The sequence below is a fragment of the Agelaius phoeniceus genome, chromosome 3 (assembly GCF_051311805.1).
Source record: "Agelaius phoeniceus isolate bAgePho1 chromosome 3, bAgePho1.hap1, whole genome shotgun sequence".
NCBI lineage: Eukaryota > Metazoa > Chordata > Aves > Passeriformes > Icteridae > Agelaius > Agelaius phoeniceus.
Genome location: NC_135267.1, coordinates 23946495 through 23968199, shown reverse-complemented (window position 1 = coordinate 23968199; position 21705 = coordinate 23946495). Strand labels below are relative to the sequence as shown.

General features: G+C 38.3%; 1 protein-coding gene across 9 annotated transcripts in view; it reads left to right on the top strand.

Annotated features, from left to right (window-relative positions):
- Positions 1–21705, top strand: part of UBE3D (ubiquitin protein ligase E3D) — a 78547-nt gene that overhangs the window by 15651 nt on the left and 41191 nt on the right. For 2 of the 9 annotated variants that reach the window (XM_077174869.1, XM_054630038.2), the window contains exons 8-9: positions 492–551; positions 4291–4460. The exons of 1 other annotated variant lie outside the window; for it this stretch is intronic. In XM_077174869.1, coding sequence (XP_077030984.1) covers positions 492–551; positions 4291–4460 — 230 coding nt within the window. Of the gene's footprint in view, positions 1–457; positions 2742–2767; positions 4461–7699; positions 10734–15696; positions 20109–21705 lie in introns of those variants that run through there. 6 more of the 9 variants (XM_077174867.1, XM_077174866.1, XM_077174870.1 and 3 more) reach the window with 5 other exon arrangements.

Genomic DNA, 21705 nt, shown 5'->3' with positions numbered 1-21705 from the left:
GCTGAGGGAAGTGTATATCTGTTGCCTTTAAATAAATTTTAATGCCAAGACAACATTTGTACAACTACTGAGAAATATCTGTTCTGTGATGATAAAATGAAGGTTTCATAAGCATACCTAAAATTATATATATTCTAATTGAGGAGTCATCAAAAATTATTGTGATTTTTCCCTTGTAGCTTATCTGTTCCCAAGTTATGTAAAATTCTGGTGCTTAAGTCTAATCGTTTAGATACAGCAGACTGATTATTTTTTAACAGAAAAATCACACTATTTAGTAGATTGCCGTTTCTTTTAACTCTGAGCTGCATTTTTGCCAATGTTTTGATTAGAGGAGTAGGCTGAATTAGATAGGGACTGGCTTCTGATTGGCATCTTTTCCTTTATATTGGTGAGTTGTTAGTTTTTTGCAGGTGTTTTTAGTATTTAACATCAGAAAGTCCTTACTCCTGTCCAGGATGAGGTTCTCACTACTGTGTACACACCAACAGCTGTTCTGGAGTCATGGGTTAAGTCTTAGGACTCGGAGGCCTTGTGGACACAAGTTTAATGTAAGCTCTGTTTGTATTAATGATTGTCAATAGCTCAACAGTAAAACGTGGGTGCTTGAGGCTGTGAGCACACAGCCAAGTTACACAAGTAGTCTCATCATTGATGCATCATGAACCAGCTGTCCCACTTGTTTGTTTTGATAATGAGCCAAAGCTTGTGCTTACCTACATGAATACACACAGCTGAAACTGTGTATGTGATAATTAAGGTTAAGGTTTCTCACAAGTATTTTTAATTTTGTTAAACCACAAATAATATGTATACTTATTTTCCTCATTTCCTCTGGATGTATCACTTAACACTCTCAATTCTGTTATTTGCACATACCATAATATAGGTTTCCATTTTTTAAGTTACACATATTCTGTTGTTTATGCTATACACTACTTAGGATGTTGGGTTTTCTTTTTTTCATTTTTAAAGGATGTCAATTTAAAAAAGTTTCTTTGTTTCAGGGAAAAAAGTGGTACATACAGGTATCCTTATTTGTCCTAACTATATCTCTGCCCTCTTCACATTTGTGAATCACTTGCCTCCTCTCTTTGTTCCAGTGTTGAAGGGTTCCCTGCCTTGTAGTTGCATGATTTAGAAGCTGAGAATAAGAGGAAGACAGCAAACAGATAGTGAGATAGGAGGACACAAGAAAAATGGGACATTATTGGTCAGCATAGCAGCATCTCAATAGATACCTATTTTGTCTCTACTGCAAAAAGTGTAGCTTTGAAAGCAGTAAATAAGTAATTTTATGGATAGATACAGGGAATTCATCTCATGGATGGGATCAACCTCATAAGACCCAAAAAGATTACATCTGTGAAAATCAAAAAGTGTGCAGTGGTGGTTTAGACTCTTTGAACACTATCTCCATTCTTTCAGTATTGAAGGAAAGGTGTTTTTTGGAGTGGGATTAGACTGTAAAGTGTTTTGAAAATAAGGCAGCTTGTATTTCAGGAGTGAGCTGAGAGGAGTGGGAAGAAATCCCAAGAAAATTAGTATGTAACAAAATGGGAGAGACCTGTCAGTCTGATTATTGTCCCTGTCTTGAAGGGCATGAGCAGAACCAATTTGTATTTGTTAAGATTGGAGGTGAGGTGGACATTGCAGTGGTCAAGCAGTGAGATAATGAGAACCTTGCTGAGACTTAGCTGCCCAGCTCTCTCAGGGAGCTTTATTCTTTGTGAAATACGAGGAAATGACATCTTTACCTGAGCACTCTGAGTGTGAGAATGAAATAGCTGTAATGAAAGATGTTTGCATTAGTGACCTGGGTGATGATGAAAGTAATGGTAATGTCTGCAATAACTAGGAAAGAACTAGCAAGGAAAAAGAAAAAGATTTAGCAGGTTTTTTACCCATGTTAAATTCAAATTGATGCCTAATTGTCCACAATTTGATGCTGGAAACTCAGACTGAGATATAGGGAAACTGATCACAGAATCTAAATCGTGGTATTTCAGCTGTTTGGTTCAAGTCCCTTGAAGTATAACTGGGGTAGCTTTGTTGCCACTTGTCCCCAAAGAAAATCTTTTTAAGTCTCTTGACAAAGTGATTTGAAACCAAAAGAAAACAATGAAAGGAAGATCAACAACCCCACCCCCTCAATACTTTTTTCTGATTCTGTCATTTCAGAAAAGGTAATCAATGGCATTGTGAATTAATTCTACACTTTATGTATATATATCTTCTGCAAAGTTTCTTTTCTTACTGGAGTTAATATGGAAGGAATTTGTTTGTGCCAGCTCTGCTGTACAAAGAAGTAGAAAGAAAGGAGAGATTGCACATTGTGAATAACATAGTTGAAAGCACAGCTCCAAATATGAAACTGTTAGCCAGAAATACATGTATAAAATTCTTAGAGTCAACACACTGAGTCTGGGTGAGCAATTGTTCACTCAGATTGAAAACAAGATCAAAAAATAATTCATACATAAGGAAAAGAATGAAAATGCTGCCTAAAGAAGTAAGTATAGTTCAGAAGTTGATTTGTTGATTTTGCTCATGGCTGGGAATCCTTCCACCCCCAGAGATTCATTTACTTTCTCTATATTGTGTGCTAAATTATTAATGCAGATCTGTTGTGTTGCTGGTGAGACAAAGATATTCATACAAGTTCTAGAACATGATTGTGAGATGCCACATGTGGTACTTGTGTAGAAGAGGTGCATTTCCAATGGACTATGTTGCAAATGAAATGCTTTGGTTGCTTTCTCTGCAGCAGATTGCAGAAGGATTCTGAAAGGAGCAGACAGCTGTTGCTACATTGTTCCCTTGTCTAGTTTGAAGGATATTCTCCTGCTGAAAAGCATCCCAGGAAGCTCCTTCCACACAGAATTGTTAGAAATTGCCGAAGGAAGAAACTCTGTTCAGTTTGTGTTGGCAGTGGCATGTGTTTCTGTGTTTCATTTTCTTCCAACACCTCTTCAGCACTTGGCTATAAGCACCTTGTGTAATGGTCCTAGCTAATGAGGTATATTTTGCAGTTTAGGCTGTAAATGTGTACAGTGAGTTACTAGAGCAAAACTGATGAACAACCTCTTGCAAAGCCAAATGTGCTTGCTTGTCATCATTCATGTGCATATGCTGAAGTGATTCTCCTCCTACTATCCCCTTCCAAGATATCTTTGTCAATATATCTCCTTCCTTCTTTATGAAGCTTCCACTGTAATGTTCTGAGCCTTGGGCTCTGATAAATTGTGACTGTCACATTCAATTACAACATATACTATGTGTCCTGTTAATGACTGCTTTCTCCCTCCACAGGGGATATCATGTGTCTGCTGCATAACATCATGTAACTTGTTTTACTTGAAGCCGATTAGATCATGAGAAACAGAAGATTGCTCTCTAGTGAGCAACACTGTATAAATCCCATTTTCTATGATAAATATTTCATATATAAACATTTCATACAGGTGCCAGATTTGTAAAAATTTATTTCTATTGTTAACTTGGATCACTTCACTACTGCAGGCTGTGAATTAAGGAAAAGCCTGACTTATTTGTATGGTGTTTAGCAGGAAAGCCCTGGATCCAAGTCAGAACGCTGATACCAAATCACACAAAGATTAAATAAGATCCATAATGGGATGCAAAAAGTTCAGATTTCTCAAAACTCTTCCCAGTAAATATTTCTCAAATTGCTGTGAGCAAATAGGGCTGAAGAATGCTAGTCCCATTATGAAATTTGATATTTATTTTCCAAGTGAAGGTCTGCTGCAGCTGTTTGTAAATTCCAACATGCCTTTTAGACCATGTTAATTGTTGTCTTTTTCCTTTCATGTATTAGGTCCATAGAGTCATAACCACCATGCCTCTTCTAAAAATCCTCAATTTTTGGCACTTCAGTGGGCAGTCTTTCAGTTTCCTGTCTTTAGCCCTCAGTTGCTCAGCACCATATGCTTGACTAATGCCTAAAAATTATGAAATTGGAGAAATAATACATCTGGTACTAAAAGAGATGACTTGGGATTATTGCTTTTGTTCCTACCAAAGGGAATGTGCTGCAGCCACAAAAAGAGGCAACTTCAATACTGATAAATCAGTATTGTGTTACCCTTTTTTCTCCACTAGAAGCTGTGCAGACTCTCTAAATAATAAAATATCAATTTATGTCTGTTAATGCTTTGTTAGAAACTTTGTAAGAATGTGGCTTTAGTATCAGCTGCTTTAGGGTCACAGTAAAGTAACAAATTGAAATGTATCTAATGTACAGTAAACAAAATTATTTTTCATTTATAGATCTGGCTTTTAAATTCTGACACTTTGCTGGTAGAGTCTTTAGGAAGTTCCTCCTCCCACAGTGGTTTTACACTGTTTGGAGATATCCTTACACCTAGCTCTGGACCAGTGGGATCCTGGAATGCTCTCAAAGTCCTTTACCAGCCATGCATTCAATGCAGAAATAAGGAGTAAGTACAACCTTTTTTAAACTCAGATTCTGGTATTCATTTTCTTTGCGTTAGTATTTCTTCCATGTTCTTTGGACAGTCTGTTAATCTCAGATATAAACCTCTTTGAATTTGCATATTTCTTATAATGTTTTTTAAGCAAAATGCCATAGGACTAGTATTTGGTTTCTATTACAGAGAACAACCAGATTGTTGTTAGATTTTTTGCATTTTAATATTAAAATATAGACCAAAGAGTTTTGTTGTTTCTAAGGGCACACGTTGGTAACTTAGGTATTAGCATTTAAATTTCATTTGCTTTCAGCCCAATGACGACGTTATTTCAAAAAGAAGCAGGGCCCTGAGAGAAGGGAAAAGAGAAGTGACAAAGGTAGTCAAGTACAGTGTCATAAAAATGTTTTTCTTTCATATGTCTGAGTGTACTGGAGCCCTCATAAAGGAAACATTTGATTTCAGCAATCTTTGAGTTCGACATTATGAAAAACATACGCTGCCTAACATGTTAGAGCCTTTATGTGTTGGAGAGCAAAGATAAGAGCATGCTGATTAAACAATGGCTCCAATGTTTGCAGGTGATGAAGTATGATTTAAGCATAATTTACTGCTTTTTTTGTGCAGTGACAGAAAAGAAAAAATTGATTTTGTATAAGTCACACTTAAATGAGGTTTATTGTTGTTTTTTCTTTAAACTTTGGAAACTAGGGGAAAGATTTAAATAAGTATGAATGAAGACATTCACTCCACACTCAGTCAATACACAAATAATTTATGCCCGAGACCTCATAAAAGTGCAACAGAAATTTTTTTCTCACAGAGACAAGCAAATGTGTGTCTATGAATTTAATATTTTTGTAGGAGAAACATACAACTTACAAGCATGTGTGACTCATTATAGTGTGTTTATCCTGCATGTTGCCAAGTGTATTCTTTTTATAATTCAAGCAGATGCAATAGTGAATAGCAGAAATGAACTGTGATGAATGGAGAGAATGCAAAATTTTAATATTTAGAGAAAAGGTCATTCTACATTGTTAATGTTAGTCATGTAAGAGAAAAAATACCTTTTTTGATGTAATAGCTTCAGAAGATGGCTTTGGAAAACCTTTATGATCTAAATGTTATTTAGGGATCCAAAATATATCCTGAAGTATTATAATTTAAACTGCTTATTCTGAGAATGGGAGATGTTTTGCAAGAATCTGTCTAAAATGAAAGATATTTCACTTACTACTCTTAAGTCTTACAGAAGTGTAACTTCCAGTTTGGCTTTTCAAGTTTCATTTCTTTATCACTGAGAAAGCTTAATTATCTTAACACACGTTCATCTACTCTGGCATATTATTGAGATAAAAGTCATCTACTTAGTCATTTTCCTGGCATTCACAAATGCTTTTCTTGAATGAAGTTCTCAGCAGCAGTATTTTAGTGTAAGATTATATTCAGTTCTTTCTATTTCCACGGACAGACTTGTTAGAAATCACCTTTTTGCAACTTTTTTTTCCCCACTCCACTACTTTGTATTTATCTTTGGGATTTTGCAGTGAGCATAAAGAACAACTGAGGTTTTAATTCTTCTCTGACAGTAATTGGTATTTTCTCTATCTAGTTCCTGGGCAAGTAAAATTATGGAAGAGAAAATGGGAAGATTTTTTTTTTTAAGCTTTTAAACTGTTGGTTTAGTATTGTTTTTCCATTTTTATATTTCTAGGAAAGCGCAGTAAAAAGGACATTAGTACTTCAACCTGTTTCCACTAACTCATTTATCAGCTGGCCTCAAGTACCACCTGAATCTGTGCAATCAGACTGAAATCTTTCTATACTGAGCAGGAATAAACACAGCATAAGCAAAAATATCAAAACCAGTATGACTTATTTAATGTGATGCATTCGCATTTAGAACTCAAGTGTCATGTTGTCATACATACATGATTTCTTGATTGGTGCAAGTTCCAAAATTTTCAGATGTCCACATTCTGATAAAAATTATAGCATTTAACCTTGCTGTCTTCTGCACATACACCTGCCTTTGGAATAATGGAAAGGTTTCAGAGCCCAGGACCTGCTTCCCATGAGAGAGGAATAAGCAAGGACACCTCCAGAATAGAAAGGGATCAACAGGAGGTCTGCATACCACATAGACCCCAGCAGACCCCAGTAGTGATGTGTGCACTCTGGCATCCTCTTTTAGGTCAGAGGGCCTCTTCAGTTCCTGTGAGTCCCTGGGTACACTTGGGTTCTGTCCAATTCTGGCAGGGCCACAATCTGAGCTGTGTGATGTTTTCTTACTTGTGGACACTGCAGAGTCTGTGCTGGTTAGCTGGGCCATAGGTTAAAACAGATTAAGGTTACCTAGAAGTATTGTTTTTAATATCTAAAGATAGTAGCACAATCACATATTTGTAAAACATGTGTAAAGAAATGAAACAAAATCTGTATTTAGTTTATGTACACAAGCAGAAATCTACTTATTGTGAGATAAATACACGGTTCCATTGTAGCAATTGACATCTTGGGCTTTGTGAGATTCTTCCTTGGCAAATGCTGCTGCTAAAGAGAGTCTGACTGATATTGCCTAATAATTGACATTCAGGCACCCTTTCCTGGGGATGCACTTGAATGTTTTTCTTGAGGGGAATGTAGAAGCTTTTGAATGTGATCTTCATTTCAAGACTTCCAGGGTGTCAGAAGAAATTTATTGTCTCACTCGAAAACTCATTTTATCCCTCCTTTATTCAGAGCTCCGTTTTGCAATTCTTTGTAATTAACTTAATGCTTAATGCTCTTCCTTGGATACAGAAGTGTTTTTCCCCTTAAACTAGGAATTATGTCTTGTGAGCAACACTGCTTCAGTGAGCAACAGAACTCTCTTTCCTCCAGTAAATCACTGGCATATCTATCACTGTACCTTACATTCACTATTGCTCTAAATGTTAATAATGCAAAGGAAACAAACATTCAAGTAGGATAAATGGCCGTGGTTCATTACTGGCTGCTGACTGCTAATTACCCATTTGGAGTTATTGCTGTTTAGGGGTGGCTGATCCTGAAGCCTTTTCTAACAAAGCTGTGGTCTGAGTTCGGCTGAGATTTGCTGTGGAGTTAATTACCTGTTGTGTGGCATCAACAATATGCTAATTTCACGTCAAATTTGTTCATCTCTGTTGACCATCAGCTCCTTTCCAGGTGGATTGTAGTCTAATGAGCAGCTTTCCTCTTTTTTTTTTTTTTTTTTTGTGCAGGGTTTGTGCCTTTATCAAATGACATCCTGATTTGTTCAGAATTTTTTTCCTTCTTGGTCGTGGCCATTTTTGTTCCCATCATGTGTCCTGCTGATGGCCCTTCCCAGCTCCATGTTGTCTGTAGAAGGAAGAATCATCTCTCTTCATCCAGTCTCAGGGAGAGCAACTGACATATGGGATAGGAACAAACTGTGAACATGTCATGTGGAGCCTCTCTCCAAATACCTTTATTTTGGCAAGGAATCTTAACAGCTGTGCTCTGGGTATTCTCTGTATATTAGACTGCTTTGCTTGAGGACATTCAGTAACTTTTAAGGCATTGTGAAGTTAAAATAGGGTTAAGATGTAGCCAGACATGCTTCTTATAGTAGTTCTTGTCATTTCTCCTTAGAGCTGTATTCCTCTATCTTCCTGAGGGTAGCCTTAAAGTGTTGTAGTGATTTGTATCTTACTCCTTCAGCAGTGAAACAGAGCTAGAAACACTGAGGTGTGTGTTATGTGTGATAACACAAGTTCTGGCTAAGTCGTCTGCAGTTAGGCTTTTAGCCCCTGGGGGAGCTTTATGAAAATTCTTCTACAGCAAATTAATAGAAACTGCATGAAAAAAGTACCTTTTAAATGTGTTTGAGTTCCACTGGAGAAGGATACCTCATGTATTTTCTGCTCTGTCCTTTATAGATCATGTGCATGTGATTATGTTGGTTCCCTCCACTTTTCTCTCAACAGGGCTACTTTTCTCCACCTACAAATCTGCTGTGCAGACAGAAGAGGTCTTCCTTTCAAGTAGCAGGTTCTTGGCAAATAACACCTTATGTAAACAGCCCTAGCTGCTGGGAGTGATAATAGTAAATACTGCTGAAGTGAGAGTGTTGTAAAAATGTATGAAGAAAATTGAAAATGTGGTTACATGGCAATTTGACCATAACTTGATCTCAGAAAATATATGTGTAGGTACAGTGGGAGGAAAATTGCACTTTTCCCTTTAGAGTAGAGTGCTAGGCAAAGCTTTGTCAAAAGGTCGTTGATAGATTTTTGTATCTCATATGCATCTCTGAATGGTTTACAGCTTTTGCAGAAACCTTTTCCTATATAAAAATTTGCTGCTTATAATTTGGGAGTTGAAAAATTACTTCCAGAAGTTTTTCATTTTATTAGCTTTAGAGGGACAAGAATAAGCTGGAAAATTGAGTTTGTGGCTGAAAACCTGGAGGGTTTGAGTCCTAGTGCTTTTATTACAGTCCATATATTGTTAGCTGTTTATGAAGCTGTTATTGATGTATTCCAGAATGTTGTTTATTTCTCCCAAGAATGGCTTTCATTCTATATATGACCCTAGAGTAATTCACTTCTCATAAAAACATCAAACTGTGTCCTGTTTCACTGATTTTTGAATGTCTGAGATTTTCGTAGTTTTTTGGTGACTCTTGCCTGTAGAAAACACATGGGACCACATAGATCTATAATTGATTGACTGAGGAGTGATCAGTGTTTCCCTGGTTTGTGCTATCTGTAAGCTGATTTCTCTATCTGGAATCATTAAAAGAGTAGATGTGATTGTAAATAGAACATGAAAGTTCTGGTTTGCTTCAGATTTTTTTTTTTTCCTATTCCCTTCTTGAATTATTTAATGGTATCAAGTTAAGAGAACTGACACCGTAGGTGGAATGAGTTACCTTGGAAGAGATGGCTGAACAGTCAGGCAGAAATTTTTAAAAGATAGAGTCTGATGCCCAGTCAGGGTTTTGGGACAGGAAGGAAAAGAATACTTCTCAGAGTTTGATAGACATGTGGAAGCTATAAGCCTCATGAAATTTGAAGGCTTAGGCAGCAGACTGCTCTTCAGTGGCATCCTTCCTCACCTCTGGGAAAAAGTGTGCACAACTTTTAAGTATAACTTTCAGGAGAAATATCCTGACTTTCTTGTTTATTGAAACTACACCTGCCATGTGCAGCAGCCTTTTATGGTAGTTACTTAGGAACTTAGTTCTTGCTCTTAAACACTGACCTGATATATCTTTCCACTCTTTGGGGCTGTTGTATTTTTGGTATCTAATCTTTGCTATTGAAAATTAGAAGTACTAATTGAAGTAGATAAAAGTGTTGGAATAAACTTTTTGTCTACTGAACAAATTCTCATATTTTTTCTCAAAAATTTGGCTCATTTTATCATTCCTGCTGAGTTTTTTACTTAGGTTGCTTTTTTTGTTCATCTTTTGAAATTTCACATTGAAGTCAGAGGAGGAAGGATTCCTACTGGTTTTTAAAATGGGATTTGTAATCCCAAATTGCTTATCCATTTGTTGATTATCTGACTGATAGCCTGCCTGTCTTCTTATGTATTGTGAAAAATGCTGTTGTATTAATACTTGTCTTGCTGGGTACTGCTTTTGTTCTCTGCATTAAAAGTGTTAAATACTATCTACAGAATAATTGGCAATGTAAAAATATGAAATTGACTGTAAGGGCGATTGCTTAACTACTTCTTATGGTCAAATTTTTTTAAAGAAAAGATAAATATTTCTTTAAGATCTCTGATCACAAATATGCTTTTGAATCAGTATTTGTGATTCTGTAATGTGGTAAAACAAAAAATAAGTTTCAGGCTTTTACCTTCTTTCCATATTCTTCATATTTATTTGTGAAACACTGCAATTCAGGTAGGCACAATTTTGGTAGTTTTCATGTGTCTTTGACTCATCTTGCTCAGTTCAGCTCTTTGAGGAATATTAGGATTGGTAATAAGAGAAATGTCAAGTTGGGTGGCAAAAAAATTGTAAATTAAAAGCAACAAGACTATCTGAAACCAGTTTAAAATGTGTTGTCAGAAACAACTGCATTGCCAGGTAGTTAATAACACTTATAGGATGATAGGAATGTAAGAAATGCTATGCTGGGTCAGAGCACTTTAGCATGTTCTGCTTAGTTCTTATTGTCCCTCCAACATCCAGAAATGTTCTTCAGAGTAGTGTGTGAGCACTTTCCTGTAGTGCTCAGCTCTGTGGTTGTATTAAAGATGTCAGAGGATACAGCCCTGCCTATTTCTTTTACTGTCTGTTCATTTGTCTTTTGGTCATTTGTTTGTATTAATACTTTTTGGCCTTGTGGTGCTGTCTGCCTCCACAATCAAGTGACAAGTTCCAGAAGTTCACTACTGATGTGTAGTACTCTTTTGACCTCCCATGAAATTACGTCCTGCTAGATTTTGGGTGGGGATTAGCAAACCACAATTCAGAATTCCCACCAGCTAAATGGACATGGGGATCCTAAACTACAGCATGTAGTGTTCTTGCTGATTACAGTTAGAGGCTAGACTTACTTGCTGGAAGGAAATCAATGTCACATCTACTCAAGTCTTACTGTATTTATGTATAGCTCTCATTTTGCTTTCCTTGTAACACTGCTTTTTTTAAAACCGGGTAGCCTAAATATGATAGTGCTGATCGATTGAGGGTAATTTTATAACCATACATCAAACATAGCAGATTTCCACTTGGATGCTTGCAGTTTGTTTCTCATAGACTTATAAAGACTGTTGGGTTCGCTTGGGAACTGTAAGTACTCACCTCCTGTAATGCCTTTAAAATGACGGGATCTATTTGAGCAGTCAGGAATCAAATAATGAGGCAAGAGTGAAAAAGCAAATCTTACGAAAGCTTATTGGACAGATGGTTGACATTAACTACTTAAACTTCAAAACTTGATTTATTTATTGGATTTTAGTATCTTGACCTGTTTTAAATTAATTAGCATTTGTTGTTTCTATTGTATTTCTCCATGACAGGCTGTGTAAACTAACAATACTTTACGATTTAAGCTGCCACTTTTACTTGAAATATTTTTGAATTGGTAAGGCTAAAGCAAATTGGGAGTGTATGACTTGAGACCAAAGAAAAAAGGCTTATTTATAAAATTGGTCAGGATACTTCCATCTTTGTGTGTGCAGCAACAATAGGATATTACTGCTGGTTGCCTCTTTTGAATACTGTGGCATCAAAACAGAACAAGTAATTCTTATGATGGCTCCTCTGCATACTGGCCTTAAGCTATAAATTAAATTATTTGTATAATTAATAAGCATAATAAGTGATACCTATCACAGAATCACAGAGTGGGTAAGGTTGGAAGTCACCACTGTGGGGCCATCTGGTCCAACCACCCTGCTCAATCAGGGTCATCCTAGAGCATATGGCATAGAATTGAATCCAGATGGTTCTTGAATATATCCAGTGAGGGAGACTCCACAACCTCTCTGGGCAATATGTTCCAATACTCAGTCACCTGCACAGTAAAAAAAATTCTTCCTCATATGTGGGTGGAACTTGCTGTGCATCAGTTTCTACCCATTGCTTCTTGCCCTATTGCTCAGCACCTCTGAGAAGGGCCTGGTTCCAACCTCTGACATCTCCCTTTAGATACTGATAGACATTGATGAGGTCCCCTCTCAGCTACCTCTTCTCCAGACTGAACAGGCCCAGCTCCCTCCGCCTTTCTTTATAAGAGAGATGCTCCAGTCACCTCATCAACTTTGTTGTCCTCCACTGGACCTGCTCTAGGAGCTCCTGTCTCTCTTGTAATAAGAGGCCCAGAACTGGACCCCAGCTGTGGCCTCACTAAAGCTGAGTAGAGGAGCAGGATCACCTCCCTTCACCTGTTGGCAATGCGCTTCCTAATGCATCCCAGGGTACCACTGGCCTTCTTGGCCACATGCTGGTTCATGGACAGCTTTTTCCACTAGGACCCCCAGGTCCATCTCCCAGCAAGTCAGTGTCCAGCCTGTAGTAGAGCCCCAGGGCACTCTTCCCCAGGTGCAGGAAGAGTAACTCCTGGCAAGTACCTGAGGTACTTGCCTTTGTTGAATTTCAGAAGGTTCCTCTCTGCCCCTCTCTCCACTCTGTCGAGGTCCTTCTGAAGGGCTGCAGAGCCTTCTGGGGTATCAGCCTCTCCTCCAGCTTTGTGTCATCAGTGAACTTGGAGAGGAGGCCTCTGCCCCTCCATCTAAGACATGGAGGCATAGGTTAAGCAACACTGGGGGACCACCACTGAACCTTGGGGGACATCACTAGTCCAGGCCTCCAACTAGACCCTGTGCCACAGATCAGGACCTTCTGGATCTCTCCTTCATTCAGTTCTCAATCCACTTCACCATCTGTGGTCATGAATGTTTGAGGGAGATGTGGAGGAGATCTGACTGGAAAGCTGGGAAGGGTTGTTTCAGGGAATAAAATTGTGTGGAATTTTAGAGCTTCAGACAAGTAATTTCCAAAAGACTGGACTATTAAATCTACTCAGAGTGAGATGTTGGATTGACCATGTCTGTTTTCCCACTGTGTGTGGCCATGAGAGTAACAGCTCAGTAGCTGTTCTTGCAGGGAGGTGAGTATTTTCTCTTTATATGTCTAGTTTAACTTCTACCTCTGCCAGAAGACTTTAAAATGCACCTTCAACTTGACTCTTTTGCTCTCTGGAGGCAATTTGGAGTGACATCTGTAAGACCCCAAAAACATGCTTGAAAAGAGTCTTAAAAGGGCTTATGGTTTTTTATGTACTCTGACTTAGATGCACGGGAAGAATACTAGTAAAGATATTCTGAAGAGGTCAAAACAATAAAAAAATTGACTGGCAACTTTGGAAAATCAGAAAATTTTGACGTAAGTTTAGAGCACCATTCAATCAACATAAAAGCATCTTCTCAAAGCATTGACTTAGCAAGCTCCAATCCCATCCATTTTTAAGTTACTCAAAACTGTAAGAAGAAGGAATGAGTAGAAAAAAGAGAAAGACAGGAGGGTACAGAAGAGAACAAGTATAGCTACCACTCCTGTTTCCAGTGGTGTTCAGCTGATAGAAGTTCCAAGAAGAGATAGTGCCAAGATGTGCTCACTGCATGTCCTGGCTTAGATACCCTTTGGCTTTCCTGGGCCCCTCCCCTGGTGGGACTTCTGGTCATCTGGTCACTCTGGGGCTAGAGTGGGGCTCCAGAGGTGAGTGTGGAGCATTGCTTGTGCTGTGCCAGGGATTGGCATCCTTTGCAGGGCTGGCATAGAGGCTTGGGGGTGTGTGGGGCACATCATTGCCTCATGGAAGCCAAGGCCCAACCCACCCCTTCCCATATGCACCTGAAATGTTTTGAGCCAGGAATCCTTTTAGTCTCAGAACATCTTTGCACAGAGAGCCACACTGGTACCACAGTCTTGATTGGACTGTTACTCAACCATTTGTTAATTATCAAGTGTGGATTTACTTCTTTACCTATGGTGTGTTCTCCTACATCTGAACTCCATTCTAATTAACTTAATATACATAAGGTTTATAGCAGTCTTTTTTTCAGCTGTTGCATCTCCTGTTTGAACAAGGTCATCTACTGAAAGACTTCTCATTGAGCTGGTGTCTGTTGACACAGTTTTTTGTGACTGTGGTCACAAGGGTTTTCAGGATGAAGAAGAGACGAGAATGTTGACTCCATGATCAGAAGGCTTGATTTATTATTTTATAATATATGTTACATTAAGACTATACTAAAAAGAAATAGAAAGGAAAAGGTTTCTTCAGAAGCTAGCTAAGCTAAGAATAGAAAAGAATGAATAACAAAGATCTGTGTCTCAGACAGAGAGCAAGAGCCAGCTCTGTCATTAGTGATCAGTAAATCTAAACATCTACAGGAGACCAATCCCAGGTCTACCTGTTGCATTCCACAGCAGCAGATAACCATTGTTTACTTTTGGTTGCTGAAACTGCAGCTTCTAACAAGGAAAAATCCTAAGAAAGGATTTTTCATGATTTTTCATGAAAGATGTCTGCGACAGTTATTCCATGCATCCTTCGCTTCCTTTTATCAAAAATCTGTTTTAGTCTGTCTGTAACATGAATTCTTGCATCAGCATTGGTTTAAACATAGATTTAAGTCTTCCATCTAAATCCCCTTTCTGTTCCTTTTTTCTTCTTCTGCTCTTGCTCATGTCCAGAACTTGGCTGCCAGGCTGCATGCCTCCCTTATTCTGTATCTTGTGTTTCTAAGCTGAGACTAACTTTCCCTTTTCCTTGACCCATAACATTTTAAGAAAGCTCATAAAACTCAAGAGCCAAAACAATCTGCCTTCACTAATCTGACTGTGTCAAGGTGTCTGTGTGGGCTGCAGCCCCCACAGTGCTCTCACATGGTTGGTGGGTGGCTCTGTGATTCCTCCTGCTGTGCCTTGTGTCTGCAGCCGGACAGCAGGACTCTGGACAGCTCTACCTAAAAGCTGCCAAGGGCTCCATCAGTGTCAGCCAGGATTAAACAGGCACTGGTAAATCTCTGCTGTAGCAGAAAGGGGGAAGCTTCAGAATAGTTGAAAGGGAAAACTTGGGAAATAGCTCTGAGGAGAGGAGGTGTTAAAACTAGGGACAGTTTTGGGAAGGGTGGAGGGTTTATTTATGGAAGAGTATTTCCCTGCACAGGGGAAAACTGACAGACATGTGAGGACACATACTGGCAGAGGACATGGAAAAAGGGCAAGTGGAAAGTTGAGTCTTTCCAGATATGCAGTTGGTCTGCTGTAAATTTCCAAAGTGAGCTGTGGGATGTAGTAAAAGGTGTAAAAAAATTTATACTGGTTGAGGATTTTGACTTAACTTGAAGTTTACTTTTAGGAGAGGAAGCTGTGCTCTTGACTGCTGGTTTTATTAATTTAGGATTTAATTGCTTGTTAAATTTGACTTCTAGCCACATCTGATACTTCAGTTTTGTGCTACCTGCATAGAGTGAGCTTCTGTACAATTTTTGCAAGAGGTATAATTTTTTGTGGAGTGGAAAAAGCGTGATAAAAATAAATTCGTCTATTAAAATTGTAGTTTTGGTGTGAAAGGGAAAATATGACATATATGAAATTCTAACTTCAATCATTAGGCTTTTGTTTGGCAATGGTTTAGATTGAATGACTAGAAAGAATAAATCTTGCTGTCAGCAAATTCGGGATCTACCACTTCTATTATTTGTGGTGTTTCTTTCTTTGCTGCAGGTAATTGCATCTTAAAATACTGAATTTCCTTCTCTTCTGAAGTCAGTACATCAGGAAAAAACTTCAAAGCATCAAGCTGAGAGATTTTTGTGAACAGTGATTACAGCATTTTTTCTGTACAGCAGGATAACTTCTCCCTTTGGATTCAGACATAATGTTCTGGAGTGCCTGGTATTTGTGAATATTTCTATATGGAATATCAACAGTGCTGTGGAAGAGATTTAATTTTACCCAGAGGTTTAAAAATCAGAGGCCAGAAAACATTTTCGTCTTTATATTGTTCTGAAAATCCATTTCAACTTTAGAAATGGCCCCCTGCTTGGTATAATAGGACTTTAAAAGGGAATTAAAGTTTATGGAGCATGTATAAATCTTCATGTGGCACAGCTGGTAGGAATAACCTCTGTAAGAACACCCAGCCAAGTGCTTTATACTGTGGCTAGGGAACTTAGAGCTTTATGTACAGGGTAACAGCAGTGCCATCTCATCATGCAGACCATTGGTTCATTCAACTTTGATTTAATTTGATTTTTTTCTTCACAGATAATTCTTCTCTGCTGCTTGCTTGGTTTGCTTTGCTGACAAAACCAGTGTTACTATTTGTGGCTCTTCCACAGCCCTGAATGCACACCTGTTTCAATACTGTTAGGGCAGAGTATCAAAGACACCATCCCTCTGGTACCAGTGACAGTGTTGAGACTGCTGGCTGGTGTGACAGTGGCAATGAGCTCATATTAGGGCTATGTTTTCTACATAGTGCTTAATTCCCATGGTTTGTGGTTAGAGCCTTTCCTGGGGACAGTGGTGGGACCATTAGTAACAAGGCAAGGATATAGATACCACATTGCTGCTGGGTTTGCCTCTTTGCCACTCTCCCTGCACAGCCTAGATGGCAAACTCAGATTGTCTTGCAGAAGGCAACCCTGCTTTTCAATCATGGTCTTAGGTGAGGTTACTGCACCAACTGTTTGTCTTGCTTTTACAGCACAGACATCTGAGCCACTTGACAGTCAAGTCCTCAGGTGCTGCAGTGTAGAGCATGTGGTTGAAAGTAAATTGTTGCCAATTCTGGATTGCTTAAAGACACTGTACATTGAACCACGGAAGTTTAGGAAATGAGTGATGAGCAGTTCAGGTGTCCAGGCAGGGTCAGCTATTGAAACCAGTGGCTTCATCAGCCCTGCTCATCCATCAGGTCACTGAGTACCAGGAGTGAGTGATGCAAGTACCTCCCAGTGTGCTCTCAGTGCACAGAAATAGCAGGTTACACCAGCTTTACAGTATTTATGCATTGGGTCTGAATGTCTTCTTTTTTTCACCTGTAACTACTAATTAAAGAAAAAAAAATCTTACTTAATAAACCTATGCTGATTTATCATAATTGCATCTATCAATCCATTTGTGATGGCTAGATGCATGAATTTCAACAGTCCCTTCCCTAAGGCCACATTAGTCAGTATAAGCTCTGACTGATACATAGAACAATTTTTTTTTTCCAAACTCATAAGGATGTGTAAAAATTTTATGATGTTGCTTTAACAAGGCCCACTGAGATTTGGAATTAGATATCTAAGGCCTTATTGAAGGCAAAACATTTCCTATGTTCAGCCATGCAGAGCAAAGCTACTCTTCAGACAGCACTTTAAAAATGAAGATAATTTGATAAACATAGAATTGAAATAATACAGAAAGGTATGAGGGATCTTTCCTCTGAATTCCTTTACTGCAAAGCCACAGTTACTATTAACAAATATAAAATGTCAATTGGAGTGGCAGCATTGAACTTTAAGGCCATTTCACTATACTAGGAACCAGCAGTGAAAATCTGTAGCATTGTTAGAAGAAAACTACTTGCAATGCTGAAGAAAAGCAGAGGATGGAAGATAGACTTCATTCCCTAGCAGGAGAATTCATTCTCCTGTACAGTTAATCAGATTTCTTAGTCTCACTCTTCAGCACCCAAATCTCTGTTCTTTCTCTAAGAGGTAATTTTTACTCAGGTATGCCACTGTTGGGGCCTCAGTTTAGCATCCCTCTACTTCCTTCTCCTGGGGACCTCTAGAAGGAAAATGAATTCATGAGATATTTTATGTTCAACTCTCTCCTGTCTTCTTTGAGGAATTAAGAAATGAAACTGTTTCCACAGGCTTGGAAATTAAAAATCTGATTTAACATTAGGCCATTTAACTAAATTATAAAAATTGAACCTAATATTTTTAGGAAGGGTATTTTACAGGAGGCCACAGTGTGGTTGCCAGAGAGTTTTAAGTTCCACATTTTCAAAGCACCAGACTTGCTTTATATATTTTCACTCCTTTGCTTAAACCTGAGCAATCTGTCTATCAGAAACTTAAGTGCATTCTTTGTCTCTCTCAAGAAACCAGGTGTTCTCCTTTTGTAAGGATTATAGATTGATAAATATGTACACTATTCAGCTTCCTTTGGGTAAATTTCTACTGTTTTAATTTTCAGTGTTTGCTGTAAAAGTATTTAGATTCACTGAGAGTTCATACAGGGCAGTCTACAGGTAACTGAGCTGCACAGTCCCAGAAAACCTTGAAGAAAAAATGGAAGCCTGAATGTGGCTGGGGATGGTATTGCTGTGTTTTCAAGCAGTGACACTGAGTACTGTATGACTTAATGCAGACACACAGATGTTCTAGATTAGTGATTAAGCTACAGGTACTGGTCTTTAAGCAGTATCTGCATGAATTTTGACACTCTGTAGATCCAACAGGAATATGTAATCCCTCCTATGCCCCAATGATGTTTTGTTTCAATAGGTGATGGGAGCATTGTCTTGGAACGTCCTTGTTACCTACCTTGCTTAATGTAGAATGATTTAGTCTGGATACAAAGTTCTGCTTTTGAGGATGAAGAGTTAGCAAATCGTTAAATCTGATGAAACACCAAACAATTATTGTTCATCTCTTGAATTGTTTTGCTATTGTGGGGCCTTCTTTTGTTTTTTCTGCAGATCTCTGAGATTTTGTTAATAATGATTATTGCAGTTGGGCACATATGACATAGTTGCTGCTGCTCTGTAGATATTTCAATCAGAGTTACCAATTTGGAAATCAGCTGGTAGCTGTTTTGGGCAAGCAAACCAGGTATTTTTGGATTGACTTCAGTAATGTCTCATTGAATCAAGGAGGACTTCAAACAAATTAAACTGGAAAACAAATCCGTCACGGATGAAACTAGGAGCTTAATAACTCAAAATAATTCTTGACATTGCATTTGTGATGCTTAGAATTATTATAAGATATCAAGAATAGTAAGTATTTTTTTTAAAAGTCTTGGACATTGTATACTAATTTATTTTGAAATAGATATATTAGTAAAAAACCTTGCTAAGGTACTGCGGCTTGGTTCACTGCCCCTGTTTTCATTATGAGAACTTCTCTTTGAAAAATAAATTATCTTTACAGTCTCCAGCTTTTTTTTATCCCCTTGCTCTTAGAATAATTTGCTCACCTGAGAAGTGATTGGGTGAACTGAAGTGAATTAAATGCCATTTCAAATTACATAGGCCTTCTCTTTCTTAAGCATCTGACCCTCAGTGGGTCTGGGCATACTGCTCATGAGGGTTTTGGAACCTTTTGTACTGAACTAGTACAAAAGAATAGAATACTAGAATTCTTGTATTTGATCTGCCTAGCCACTGTTTAGAATGATGGTTTTGGATTTTTTGATTGCCTCTTTATCAACCTTTCACATTTTACATGGTGAAAAATAATTCTCAGATACTGGATGTAGCATTTGTACAGAGGGAAACTTTCTGTGAAGGGCCCTTGTATTTATAATAGGATACCTGACACCATATTTTTTATGTTCACTAATGTAACACCTCATTTTGATGATTTTAAAATAAAGATTATAGTTTCATGGAGAGATGTAAAGGCACTTTCAGGAGAGTAGTGTTATTGATAACATCTGGGCATTCAAAAATCTAGACATGCCAATATTTTTGTAGAAGACATAAATGTCTTTCTCCTGAGTCTCCTATTTTATGATTGGAGTTTCCAGCATTGAGAGGGGAAAGCATGAGGAAAGAGTCTGTAAAATTATTCCTGTGTGAGAGTTTGGTGGAAGTGGAGCCCAGGAGACAGCAGAGATATTTTGAGTTGTCTCTGGTCCTTCTACCTAGTGTCAGCCTCTGGAAGAAAGGGCTGAGTGGCAGCCTATTGCCTCAGCCTTCAGGTGGGAAGCTCAGCTGCATGCAGGAGATGCTGCTAATGTGCAGACAGTGAGGAGAAGGTGCTCTACATTTATGACCCATCTCTAGAGTCCCTTGATAAGATTCTGTAAGTTTTTGAGGTTGGTTTACAGAAAAAATACACCAAGGCAAATACCTTTTTTTTTCTCTGGGAAAGTGAAGTGTTTGTGGCAGTACTTGGACTTGATAGTGTTAGGTTAACAGCTGTACTGTATCATCTTAGAGGTCTATCCCAATCAAAATGATTCTGTGATTTTATATTTTCTGTCTGTCTTGCCAGTTGCCTCCACCTTCCTTCTCCTGCCCTGACTTTAAGCACATTTGCTTTATTTGCACGATTTTGGAGATAAACCTTTTGGGTTATACTTTTCCCACAATATCTGTAAAGCAAGTGTTCCTGTAGAGGAATATGTTGTCAATCATGAAAAAAACTATAGGTTGACAACAACAGTTGCAAGAAGAGTCTGCTGAGGAAAGCAGCCGGTGCAGCAGACATCACTAGTCCCATAAGCAGGCTTCCCTAAAATTAAATGAACCTTTTAAGGGTGAGCTGTCTGGAATTACTTTGCATTTACTAGAGTAACTATATTGATGCCAGCAGGTGCCCTGAAGGAGCTTTTACACAGTACTTTGTTTTTCTACAGCTCTACTATACACTTGCACCGTTCAGGAAATAAGGGCTATTAGAAGAGGCATACATGCATTTGCTGGGGCAAGTGGCCTTTACATACCCTTAAATACATTACTTGTTGAGAGGTTAGAAAAAACCAAAAAAAGAAATGTAACCTGAGAAGTCAAGTATTTGGTTCAGACATACTGGGAAGAGAGGCCTTTTAGTTTGGTGGTGCTGCTGTTCACATTTGATATTCCTTGCAAGTAAGATGGCACCAGTCAGGCTGTTAGCACAGGTCAGTAGCACACTGCTGTGTCCTCTGCATCCATCCCAAGCACAGTAGTCTACAGTTATTGTCATACATTAGGGAAATAATGAGCAATCTGTTCTAATATAGAGCAAGATGTATCCAGGAAGGAATCAAGAGGTGCTTAAGGTGAAGAAAAGTATTTTAGGAAGCATTCAAATCTATCCGATCATTCTGAGTTGTATAGCTATATTTAAGAAAACTGCATTGTACAGTCATAGTACTACTTTTGCTACTGCCATCCTCCACTATGGTGAATTATCAGCAGTGATCTGGCTGCAGGAATCTGATCTTTATTGTTTTCAGAAAAGTTACTTTAATTCTTTCTACCTGGGATGCAGTAAGACATGAAAAAAAATGCAACTTAAAGCCTTAACACAACCATGAAGGTGAAGAAGCTTATTCTAAAGCTTTGGCCATGCAGTTTTTATGACAGTAATTTGCCTCTCCTTTTAGTGGGACCTCATTGCTTTGCTGCTGAGAAGTCAGCAATTGCATTGTACTTTGGAGCTGCACCAGCAATTCTGCATAGTGTGGATGTTAAAGAGCAGTCACAGCAGACTTTAGGCGATGCTCAGCAAGAGCTAAACTCCAGTGCTTTTCTTGGTTTTGTAGGAAAATTAAATGAATGTGGATTCTACTCTTGCACCCAGGTAGGCAAAAATTACGTAGGAATTTTTAGAAAGTAGTTTAAAAAATATATATTGTGACAGAATTCACTGTCTGCCTTGTTTTCTTCCTGTTATATCTAGATATGTTTGACATCACAAGCCCAGCAGGAGCTTTTTCTCTGTGAGCTTCTATTCTTCAGTCAGGTGCTCTAAAAAGACTTTCACTGTAACTGATAAGCATTTGCATCAGTTTTCTGCT